Source organism: Ambystoma mexicanum, chromosome 1p (genome assembly GCF_040938575.1).
Source record: "Ambystoma mexicanum isolate Mex_15411 chromosome 1p, UKY_AmexF1_1, whole genome shotgun sequence".
NCBI lineage: Eukaryota > Metazoa > Chordata > Amphibia > Caudata > Ambystomatidae > Ambystoma > Ambystoma mexicanum.
In genome coordinates this window covers 535,429,354-535,442,086 of record NC_090921.1, presented here as the reverse complement: position 1 = coordinate 535,442,086, position 12,733 = coordinate 535,429,354, and the positions used below count along the sequence as shown (strand labels likewise).

At 46.7% G+C, this 12,733-nt stretch overlaps 1 protein-coding gene across 1 annotated transcript in view; it reads right to left on the bottom strand.

Moving 5' to 3' along the window:
- Window positions 1–1,449: 1,449 nt before the first annotated feature.
- The window catches only part of DOHH (deoxyhypusine hydroxylase), an 81,231-nt gene continuing 69,947 nt past the window's right edge, over window positions 1,450–12,733 (bottom strand). Inside the window, exon 4 of the mRNA XM_069649450.1 lies at window positions 1,450–2,005. Within this exon, the coding sequence (XP_069505551.1) occupies window positions 1,698–2,005 (308 nt within the window). The 3' untranslated portion in view covers window positions 1,450–1,697. The remainder of the gene's footprint in view (window positions 2,006–12,733) is intronic.

Genomic DNA, 12,733 nt, shown 5'->3' with positions numbered 1-12,733 from the left:
TGCTACGTCCGAGAACATTATGCGACTCATTTACGCGGTCTATACACAACCACAGACTCCGAATCAGGAAGTGGGTCCATGACCAAACCGATAGAACACAACTCTTTTGGCTTACTTTGTGGCCATGTTAAAAATAAATCTGCTAAAAATATTAACACCACTTTCTCAAAACCATGCTTTCACGACCAGGCCTCACTCTGCGTTTGGAGAAAATGTGTCCAGTGGTTTGGTCTGTAGGTGCAAGCAATATTTTTCCCATTCAAGTCAATTCATATTTTGAAAATGTTGGTACCCCCCCTCTAACTTTGAACCTTTCATGAAACCACACCAAACCTTCCCCCTCTCATGAAACCACAACAAACCTTCCAAAATGGCTCATAGTTGGTTGTATATATTTTTAGATTTCTCTTGAAAGTTGAATATGGATTAATCATACAGCACCACATTTTTAAGCTGCTCAAAAAGTGCTTTTCCAATGAGAAAGCAAATGTACCATAACTACAGGATCGCTATCGCCGACTGTGCAATACATGTGCATGAATGACCTCAAACATTTGCCAAGTCTGAAAACATCACAGCCATTTCCCAGAACATCTGAGATGTTCCCAAACATTGGCAAAAAACAGCACCCTTTTGATTTCCTTTTCTAGACATATTGCACGCCATCCTTACCACTCCACAACTCCCCACAGCAGAGCTCATTTTGCACCAAGTCGTAATTTGAAGGCAGGGACCTGTTACAATCACATTGAACAAAACATAGTGGGGAAAGTTCAACCACATGAACCCGTAGAGTACCTCCCCCATGAAACAAAGGATTCAAAACATCAGTAGATGTGGAGGGTTCAGGCTCACATTCAAAAGCCACATTTATCATTTGCATGGTTTTTACTCTTTAAAGCAATGAATGATTCGAAAGGGAGCTACAATGAGACAGTCCCGATCACAAGGAACCATTCGATAGTTTATATACTTAAATGATAACATGTATATGGTGCTTCATGCTGGGTTCCAAATGATTATCAAACTCACAGTAATCAATTTCTTAATTGCGGAAGAAGGACTGAGTTTTCCCTACCTGGTTTGTGACCTGTGGACCATACGGTCTGAAAATGTTCACAACTCTCACGGCGTGCCTTTGTTGGGCCCACACATTTACATTGAGTATTGAACACTGTATAAGTAAAAAGCATAACTAACTTACTTTTGAAGTGTGAGAAGTTGACAGTTTTTCGCAAATTTCGAATATCACAAATTATACATTTGTCTGCAGTTGGGTGCACTGCTACACACATTTTAGGATCGATACCACTGGTCTAGTAAGGTGGGTGGCCTGAACCAAACTTGAGAGCGTCAGAATAGGTGGGAGGGGGCTCAACTCTAGATTAAGTGATACAAATAAGCCATTTAAAAAATAAGCCATTAAAAAAAAAGGTTAAGGTTCAGAAGGACATTTCAGTGGATTGGCTTTTATTAAATCCAAACTGGATACTAACGTTCAAGGTGTGAGGTTAACAATTAAGGCAGTGATGACAAGCCATGTGTCATTGTGTTGAATGACGAGATGAAAGACAGAAGACTTGTTTAGTAGAATTCAAAGTGACTGTTCGTTTCTATCCAAATTAGTTTCTCACACCACTGGCCAACTGCTTGCTGCCAAATCAGGTATCTGCGTGAAGAATGGTGGCGTAGAAGGCCTACTCAGGTCTACTCAGCCCATCAGCGTACTGAAACTGGCCACTGTTCTCATACTCAAACATGTCCAGTGCAACCTCACAGCTCTCCCGCACAACACGCTCGTCGTCCCGGGCATATGCCTGCAGTGTTTCCAGACACGAGTCTTTAGCTATGGACCCCAGCGCTTCCGCACACTCATGGCGCACCATGGGGTTTTCTTCCGCACATTCAAGGGCTGCCTTCAGCTGTGGAATGCTGGCTTCATGCTGCATCTGACCCAGGACATAGCCAATCTCATGTCGGAAGAGCGCACTGCCGCACTTGAGACCTGCAGGGGATGCAGAAACAGTGGGGCTGTTAAGAGGAATTTACAAAATCGTTCCCACGTTAAAATGACAGGACAACTACCATAGTAGAGAAAGGTAATCAAATAGGAGCTTGTCAAACATTACAGTGATCATTAACATTCAAAGCAGTTATAAGGGATACAAATAATTCAGTCTGGTGCTGTTTTGCATGTCTACAACCAGTTGCTTCCAATAGCGAGTGAGACAATATTTGTACTCAAGGATACATGCTAAGTAATGTATGGTTTACTTACCAGTCAACTACATTATAATCCTGCTCGTCCCAGTCCATGCTCATGAAAGCAGTCAAACTCCCCCCAGACTTTCTTCTAAAAAAATAGAACCTTTTAATTTGTTTTCTATGCCTCCGCCTACACCCACCAAGGTATAAAGCTTCCAGCCTACCCACCAATCGCCCTGTTCAATACCATAGGAGTGACAAAAAAGGACTAGATTAATGGTAATACACCCACAACCTCCAACCCCCATCCTAATCCATGCTAATCAAGTGTACTAAATGCCACTCAACACCCTTCTGACCCATGAAAATGAAAAAAAATAATACGCACAGCGAAACCCTGTGAATCTGCATCATCTAGAGAAGCAGAATTGGGCCATAATGGGATAGCAGCATGGAGGATCCCTGATGAACTCATGATCAGACAAACGGGGGAGACGAAGCCAGTAATGAGGTGTGAGCATGCAGGGAGAAGCCCAGGCTGCAGCCCTGCACATGTCCAGAGCCACTGCGCTCAGTGGATTTAGCTCTTCCTGAGAGCATTCTGGATAGGGCGGCAAAAGGAATGCCCACTTGCTGTTCCAAAAAGCGAACAAGATGGTTCCCTTGAGCCAATCACCAAAAGAAAGTGATGACGTCTTGTGACAGGTTAGCCTGACCAAAGATTGTGCAGGGTCCTGAAGAGGAGAACAGACTGAATGTCTACAGAAACGCAGCAGCTCCCAATCCTCCCATAAGGTTTGCCAGGAGGGAAGCTAGAACCATATCCTGCGACATACGAAATGTGGAGACCACTTTGCGCCAAATGTTTGGTGCATTGGAGAGTGATCACCGATTGGGCCACCAAATAAGGAGGATGCAGAGTACAGGTCCCATCACTCTGATCCTCGTGACAGAAGTTACTGCAACCAGAACAAGAGGTTTTTAAGGTCAGATACTTCAAATCCACCAGGAAGAGAGGCGTGGCCATGGGGCAGGAGTCTTGTAAATCCCTGAGCACCGAGGGAAAGTCCCACGGTGGAGTGGCGCTGCTGGGTGGGAATCACAGCTCTGGTGGAGCCTGGAAATTAGGTTATAAACATGATCAGACCAAACTCAAGAACCCTCCGAAAGCCCAGAAGCTGCTCACTGAGACATGAGCAAGGAATCGAACAGCCCTAAATTGTGATCTTCTTGCAGAAAACCAGCAAAGTCAGGGGAATCCCAATCCATAGGAAGGATTGACTTTCCTCTGCACCAAGAGACAAGAGTCTGCCAATATGAGAGAACGGCAATAGAACTTTGAGGAACTACTTTCTTAGCGATCGCTAACTTTCTCACTGCTAACTCTCTCTCGGTTCTCTCCTCCTCTCCCTTTTCCTATCTCCTACCCTTACTTTATTCTATGCACTTACTCTATCAGAATTGTCCTTGACTTAGTACGATAGCAACCTGGTTTGTCTCCTCCCCCTCCCCTATTCGTTTTCTCTCCCCCTCGCCCCTTCAGCACCATCTGAAATGTCGTCAGGCCTAGTACGTTAGTCACTTGTTTTGCTCCTCCCCTCCCTTTCTGCACCCCTCTCCCTCACCTTTAGTTAATCTCCAGCTCTACCAGAAATGTTGTCAGGCCTAGTACAGTAGTTGCCCGTGTTTTCATTTCCTTCCCACTCTCCCCCTCCTTCCTCATCTATGTCTTAGCTCTTACACTATCTGAAATGTAGCCAGGCCGAGTACGATAGTTAATTTCACATTCTTATTGTTCATGGCCTGTAAGAATGTCATTGTACTTTCCCTTGTTCCCTCCCTTGCCTTGAAGAGCTTTGAAACACTGTGTATAGGCGCTATATAAATAATCTATCAGATCATATCATATCATATCAGTGACCAGCCTCCCGACATCAGTAGTTTATCGGCTTGAAGTCCCCCGGGAGCAGGATCAAACACAGATCTCTGGGTGTGAGCAGCAAAGGGTGTGTGATGGTGGCAGGAAGGGGAGCAAGGATAGTCAAACTGCTGTAGGAGGATTAACCACCACCACCTGGCCCAGTAAGATGCGATAAAGAAATTACACCACTACTCCCGGTCCAGTTCAAGACCATGGGGATAAGGAGGAGGGGGAAGGATGGTAAGGGAGAGCATCAGTCTTTGCAAGCTACCTTCATGCAGGACCCTGGAGCAGAAGAAGGGTGGAGGAGTTCACTGCGAGGCAAGTAAGCCGATCTCTGAAAGTTTGAAGTGAAGAGGAATCTACCTAAAGGTTGATGACCATCTTTGCAACATAGGAAATATCCTGTTGATGGATTCTGCTGCAATGTATTCCACCAGATGCGAAAAGCCTTCAGTGATAGTAGGTTCCTCTGTGGCCCTTCTCTCCACCCTTCTCTCCAATCGCCCTCCATCAGAACCTTGGCAGAGTCGGTGCCCCCCTGGCGATTTAAGAAGGCAACCACCAATCGGTCTGTTCTCTGGCCACTCAGTCTCTGATAATTTGTAAATAGAATGGACCCCCCCCCCCCGATGACCTCCAACTCCTTCTACTTAGAAGTCAGAGATTCCTTGCAGATTTGTGGTTGATAGAAATGCTCCTCATCCCCTCCCGCTCACATTGGCTATCACTGCTGTAATGTAAAATGAATGTTGAGGAAACTCCTTAAGGTTCACAAACTCGAGCCACCCCTGATAGACAGATCTGATTTGAGCCAAGATAGGGACAGAGTGTGTCCAGTGACTAGCTAACATGGGGCATGGATAGAGATGTCACAATGAAGACTTAGGATGACAGCACATCCTGTATCCTCAACCATTTCTGGGATATGGCCGTTAGCAGGCAAAGGTGAAAGAGCTCCCTGACGCACATGCTCCTTGTCTCAGAGAGGAGGACTCTTTCCTCACTGGCCTTGAATCGGGCAGCAATAATGCTCAAATAGTAACTTCCCTCCTTTATCTGGTCTTTGTTTGGATTCTTCATACAATTCCCACACAAGCTTATTCAGTCTCCTCCATCAGCTTTACACAGTTCCAATTACACAGGTTTATATTAAGTAAATAGTCATGAGTACTGGGACAAGTTTCTCTCCCAGTCTTCTACTGCCCCAGCAGCCTCCTGCTTCTCCCAGTTACCTCTCTGTTTATTAAATTTGATTACCCTTAGGTAGCTGGCCGCAGCAGTACAAGTAGTCTTAAAGCTTAGTTACAGAGCATATTGCATATACATACATCTATATACATACTCACGTGCATAAAAGCATCCAGGCAAGATATAGTACTAGCGCCAGTGGTTACAGCATGGTGGCGGCAAGTAATTACATGTTGGTTGACGCCTAGATAGATGCAACAGGTGTGGTAGTTGTGTCCGGAGAAGTTTAGGCAGATGCGAGAGGTGCGGTGGTCATGCAAGGAAGAGAAGAGTAGCAAGAGGGAGGATCCAATTATGAGTCATTAGTGCAAAGCCATTTGAGTACATTAGGTCTAAATTTAGGGTAAGGTTGTTCCAATCTAAGGTCAGGAGGGAGCATATTCCAAGATTGCGCAGCTTTGACTGGGAAGCTGGTTCCTCCGGCCGTAAATCGTTTGAATCTAGGGATCTGGGGAATGGATGCGTTGGCAGATCTCGTGGGGCGGGTGGCTGTTCTCCTAGTGATTTATTCTGAAAGGTAGGGAGGTGCTAGGTTGTTCAGGCATTTGGACGTGAGAGAAACTGTTTTGAGGAAAATGCTGTCCTTTATTTTTAGCCAGTGTGCCTTTATTCTGAATTTGGTAATGTGCTCTCTGTGGGGGATATTCAATGCTGCTCTCAGGGCATTGTTTTACAGTCTTTGTAGTTGATCTGTGACATACTTGTTGGCTCCCGAGTACAGGGTGTTACAGTAGTTTAATCTGGACATTATGAGAGCATTGGCCAGGGTGATGCAGCTGGTGCTAGAGAGGTACGGTCTAGCGGCTCGGATGAGTTTGCAAGTGTAAGCTGTTGAGGAAGCAAGGGAGTTGGCTTGCTTCTTAAGGGTGAGAGGAATCCAAGTAGAATTCTAGGGTTTTGACCACGGGCATCACCTTGATAATGTTATTATCAATGTTGAAGGATGCATAGTTTGGGCTTCGTTTTTTGAGGTTGGATTCAGAGCCAAGGATCAGCATCCCAGTTTTGTCGTCATTCAGGCAGAGGCCGTGTAATGCCATCCACGCCTGAATTATTTATTTATTTATTGAGCGCTTTACACCAAAGCGCTGTACAATGGAACAACAAATACATAGAAATAACAGCAATTAACATTGTGAGCAGAAATTACAACTTGAATCCTTCCACAAAACATTGCAAAGAGCAATTAACTGAGAGGGGGTGGGTGGAGTGGGAAACGAAGTGTAGAGGGGGGGCAGGAGAAGGATTGAATAAGTGTAGAAGGAAGGGAGAGAGAGTGTAATGGGAGAGGGGAATTAAAGAGGGGAAAACCAGGGGTGGGAAGTAGATATTTACCCTGGTGGTAAATGTCATTAGGAAGGGCAGGGGGGGCTTCACGGTGGGGAATGGAGGAGGAGGAATTTGAGGGAAGTGCGAAATGAGGTGAGGGTAGTGGAAGAGCGGATTGGGAGGGGGGAGAGCCTCCCCCTCCAAATGAATGAATGAATGAGGGTGTATATGAATGAGAATGAGGGTGTATATCTCGTTCACCAAGGCCAAGTCCGCTTCGAAGTTGCCCAAAAGGGGTATGAGGATCTGGGTGTCATCTGCATAATTAGTGTAGGTGACGCCCAGTCTATCCAACTTGTCGAACAGTGGTTTGGTGAAGATGTTCTACATGGTGGGGGAAACACAGGATCCTTGTGGGACTTTGCAGGATATTTGGATAGGATCGGCGGAGGCTGATGGGGAGAAGATTCTCATAGTGCGGTTGGCCTAGGATTGGACCCATGCTATGGCCTCCCCCGAGAAGTTGGCTGCAAGCCTAAAATGGTTGCATATGACTGCATGATCCACCAAGTCAAAGGCTGCGGACCAGTACAATAGAAGTAGCAGAGCTGTTTTCCAGTTATCCTTTAGCTCCTCCATTTGAGTCTTGAGGTCTAGCAAGGCCGTTTCAGTGCCATGGAGGCAGCGGAAGCCAGATTGTCGTGGGCCTAGTAGATGGTTGTTTTCTAGCTAATCCTGAATTTGTAAGTAAGCTACTCTATCAATGATATTAAGTAGGAAAGGCACAGTGGTGATGGGTCTGTAGTTAGTATGGTAGGCTCAAGTGTTTGTTTTTTAGGCAGGGGGAGGACCCAAGATTCTTTCAGGTAAGTGGGCACTGTGTTTGATTTCAAGATGGAGCTCATGAGCTTGGAAATAAAGGGGGCTAGGTACCTGGCTACATCCTTTATTATTTGCGCTGGGAAGCTGTCGCCTTTGCAGTTAGATGGTTTGAGGGAAAGTATGACTTTTTCTGTGTCGATAGTGGAGATGGTCTTGAAACTGAAGGGTGGAGGTTGTTGATCAAAGAGGGGCAGTGAAGCCGTTTTGTTGGCTATTTTGAGTTGGAGAGAGGATATTTTATTCGTTGCATTTTGTATGTTGGTCCACCATGTCTTGTCCTTGGGTGTATTATCTATCACTTGGATTGAAGACTCCTTTTCCCGTAGGATGGAGAAGAGAGTCTTAGTGTTGGATTTGGCTATTGCAATTATGTCATTGAATATATTCTTTTTAGTGTTGATTATTTCTTTTTTGTAGAGTTTAGATAGTTCAGTTAGTTTATCTTTGTTGAAGTCGGTGGTATATCTGAGCCAAATCGCTTGGAGATTTCTTTTTTGCAGTCTTAGCTCTTTTAGTTGGGGTGTGAACCAGGTATTCAGATGGGATTCCTAATTGCCTCTGAGCAGTTTGACTGGTGCGATTGTGTCCAATGCCTTGGTCATGGCGTTGTTGAAGGTATTTACTAGTGTGTCAGGATCGGCATCACTTTCCAGCCCGTTGATGACAGGGAGGAGGTGGGGGGGGGGTTAGTTTTTCCGCCGAGATGTCCTTGTTACTTTGGGTCGGGAGGGGAGGTATCATGCTGATGGTTTTGGGGCTGAGGAGATCAAGTGTGGCAGAGAATCTGATAAGGAAGTGATCCGTCCAGGGTTGTGGGGCAATACCAGTAATGGCGATATTGCAGTTTAGATCGGATACCCAGTCCAGGGTCCTTCCTTCGATGTGGGTAGGAGCGAGGACTTTTTGAGTGAATCCGTGATCAGTTAGTAAGGTTGTTATAGAGTGAGCGTGTTTATTAGCTGTATCATTAAAGCCAAGGTTAAAGTCACCCATCAGCAGAATTTGTGAGTGGTCTTTTGTATTATTGGCTAAGAGACTGGTTGGGTCATCTTCAAAATGTCCTAGTGGTCCCGGTGGCCTGTACACCAAGTGGATGGTAAGCATGCGGTTATTAGATATCAGTTTAGCTGCGAGTATTTCACAAGATGAGCATGGTGGTGAGGTGGCAAGCCTAATGGGGAGGGTGGTTTTGGAGATGATGGCTTGTCCACTACCTCTAGCATTATGCCTATCTGCTCTGAGTATCTGGTAGCTGTTGGGGACAGCTATCATATGGGTAGGTCCTGGCTGCCTCATGGATTCAGGTCTCAGTTATGGCAAGCGAGTCCAGATTATCATTGACTAGGATGTCCACCATTTCAGTAGCATGGGCTACCATAGATCTGGCGTTGATAAGCAAACCGGTCAACGTCACAGTGCTATTGAGTTTGGGTGAGGGTGGGAGTTTGGTTGTGTGGGTATTTTGGCTTCTGCAGTTTATTAAGGTGGAAGCGTGAATGGATTTTGGGGTGTTTGTTTTAGTTGCCTGAGCTCGCTTAGGTAGAGGCTCATTAGAGTAGTTTGTGATAGGTCTAGTACGCCCATTTGTTTTATTGGTTTTGCGTTCATAAAGGCAGGGCAGTCTTGCCCTAAGCCTTGTATTTCTGTCCTTGGGTGGGCATGTTAGGAAGGTAGCGAAGGCCATGATGATAATCAGACCAAGTGAGAATAGGGTGATCAAGGTCTTCTGATTTAAACTCATATTGGGTTGGATAGTGGTCACTTATCGATTTGTAGTAGGAGGAGGCTGATTTTATAGGTGGTCAGATTTTCTTTCAGTGGTAAGGGCGGGTTTAGGTGTCTGAGTAGGGCAGAAATTATTAGTTCAGGTCATTTCCAGAGTATGCCTATGAGCAGTTTCTACCATTTGGGCAAGATGCTAAGTCCTGACAGGCAGGTACAGTTATTTGGCAACAGAGGTGGAGAATACTTTCATACTTGCCCAGAATCGACGTTCACAGTAAGGGCAGAAAAATTCTAAATGCTGACAGTGTGCCGGTATAGGCAATAGAGCGGATAAGACTTTCATGCTTGCCTAGGTTCGAGATTCACAGTGAAGGCAAAAAATGCTAAATCCTGACAGTTATGTGCAGTTATTGGCAAATAGAGGCGGGGAATACTTTCAAGTTTTGCCTTGTTTCAGTTACCACTATATGGATAGTTTCAAGTGAAAATGTCAGCATGACAGTATCAGAGTGGATATAGTAATGGATCGCTTGGGTGAAATGACTGTGAGTGGCCTGTGATAGGGTTGTGTGCAAGTACTTCATGAAGATTTGCAGAGCAGTAGTAGTGAGCGAGTACAGTGTATAGACCCTAGCCGTGCAGGTGTTGGTAAGCAGGTGGCTAAGATGATGATAGCCTTAAGCCCTGTGGTGGTGCGCAGAGGGCGGAGGCCCGGCGGTAAGGTACAGCATGGTTATACAGCGGCAATGGTGCATAGGCTACAGATAATGTGTGCTCAGATGAACGTACAACGTAATGAGAGCCTGGGATGGGCACACGTTGGGGTTGGTGGTATGCCTTGGTGGCATGAAGTGTACCTTGTAATGAGTTCTCCGGGAGAGGTCCGTCGAGCGGAGTATCCGGCCGTCGGCTGGAAAGGCATGGACAGGCTGGGACAGGAGAAAGGCCTTAGTGCAGGCCTTCATGCTGGAGGCCAGCTACGCCTACCGGCTTGCAGGATTGGCCAGAAAAACGTGCTAGCCAGCCAATGGGGTCAGCAGAGTGGCCTGGGTGTGCCACAACGGGAAGCAGGCGAGTTGGGGGCATCAGGCGGCCGTCTTGGAGGGTCGCCGGCGAGATCCACTCGGAGTGGGTCTGATTGTAGAACTCTGTGTGGCGAGCGTAGGGGCAGTTAAGTAAATCTTCTGCCAAGTTAAGGGCTGTGCGTGTTGAAGAGCGCTTTTTGCAGAATTATTGGCAGATTGGGTAGAGATGAAAGGAAGAGCCCACGGTCTGCATGTCGGGGACCATTGCAGACTGTGGCATTCGCTCGGGTAATTTTCTAGGATACTGCCTCTAGTTCCTTGGTCTCGTCGCGCTCCCATTCTCGGTTTCCCTTCTGCCATATACAGAGGTTAATGCTGGCAAGCGGTTTGCGCTCCCACTTGCCTCCTCTGGTGGTCTCTGCGTGTTTCATCAGGTGTCCTGCCCACCACATTATGGATGTGGTCTTGCCACCACCAATAATCTGCTTTCCTGTTTCACAACAGTGTCAGTTGTTGGATACAGCAGGTCTCCAGCATCTCACTCTGGTGATCTGCAGCTCTTCAAAAACTGCAGGCTCCACGGCTCATCTACGGTCTGCCTCTCCAAGGTATGCTCACATCAGGGGGGGCATCCCCTGTGCATAGTACCCTCTGCTTTTTTATTAATATTATGGTATTTATTGAGCGTGAAACTAGCTTTGGGAAACAACAGAGCACTTTACAATAATAGGGGGTGGGGAGAACACAGTGAGGAAAGCAGAGGAAACAAAAAGGAGCAGAGACCCAACGGGCGAGAGTGGGCAATTGGCAGCAAGGGAGGAGACAGTGGGGAGAAGATCAGAGTCTCGGGTAGGGTGGGGAGTGCAGGGTGTGTGGACCTGGTGGATCGCAGGCCTCCAGAGATGCTGAGTTTCTCATTGATGTAGGTTGGGGACTTCAGGATATTATCTGCTATATGTCATTTATAACACACCTGTACAAGTGCTTATAGGTGCGACAAGACAAGCAAGGGAAGACAAGACAACGATCTTACTAGGCCATGTGTCATTCCGATCTTGCAAGTGCTACGACGTAAAGTGCAGGGGGAAGGGAGGGGGAGTGCCCGTGAGAGGAAGGTGGTGTGTAGGGGGGTGGGGGGGGAGTGCTATCAGGGCAGCATTGCTCCAAGTAAGTGCAGCTAGGGAAGCACGGCTCTGGTTAAGTGCAAGGAGGATGGGGACTGTGGGAGGACAGCCTTGTAGATGATGCAGTAGGATATGAAGAGGATATAAGCATGAAGTGGGAGACAGTGCAGTTCGATGAGGGTCAGGGTGATGTGATCGAATTTGCAGAGCCCTTTAATGAATCTTGCTGCAGCATGCAAGACACATTTCTGGGGTGCCAGGGTAGTCGCCGAAAGAGCTTCCAAAAGGGTGCTTCCTCCATCCAGGTTGGAGAGGACCAAGGCTTGACCAGCGAATCTGAAGTTGTTTTCTGGGATGAAAGGCTTGATTTTCCACAGTAGAGAAAGTTGGTACAAGGCCGTTTGTGTCCTGCTTACTATAAGCGGTTTGAACATGAGGGGACTTCACACAGGTGGACAGTTGGGGTACAAATCCCTCGAGTGTCACAGCAGAGAGGCAGGTCCAGATGTCAAGGTGCTCAGTGTTGTTGGACAGCAGTAGGAATTCAGTTTTGGAGGGGGTTGAGCTTCAGTTAAATACTGGACATCCAAGACTGCATCAATGTAAGGCAGGCCGGAGAATGTCTTCGATTGAGGATATCTTGATGTAGATCTGCGTGCTGTCTGCATATTGTGAATGTGGATGTTGTGTGGAGTGAGGAGGGTTCAGAGTATAGATTGACGATCACACGGGACAGGATGGATCCTTGTGGGACTCCAGTCGTGATGAGTAGAGTTGGTGTTCTGGAAGAATCCATTTGTACAAACTGTTGACGATTCGCATGGTAGGGTATAAACCAGCAGAGGCCTATCTCGCTGATCCCCATGCAGCGATGTAGATTGTCGGTGAGTGTCTGGTGGTCTACTGTGTCAAATGCTGCTGAGAGGTCAAGGGCAATTAAAAGGCAAGGATGGCCAAAAGAGGATTGTAATGGAATAGTATATCACCTGGACGGTAGCTATTTCTGTGCTGCATTTGGGTCTAGGACTGAAAGAGGTTATTGGCTTCAATGTGCTGTCTCAAGGATCTCATCTAGAAAGGTAAGATGGGTAACGGGCCAGTAGTTGCTGATATCATCAGGATCCAGTGTTGGTTTAAGAAGTGGGAGGATTTGGCTGGATGAGGGTAAGGCGGAAGTGTCTTGAGTTAGGGAGCAGTTGATAGTCAGGTAAGGGAGGAGCGTTTCAGTCAAGGGTCTTGAGTAGGGAGGATGCCATCCGCATACGATGTGGCCTTGACGGATGCAAAGGTAGCAGTGAGGTCTTCTACAGTTAGTTTCTGGAAAGTTGTCC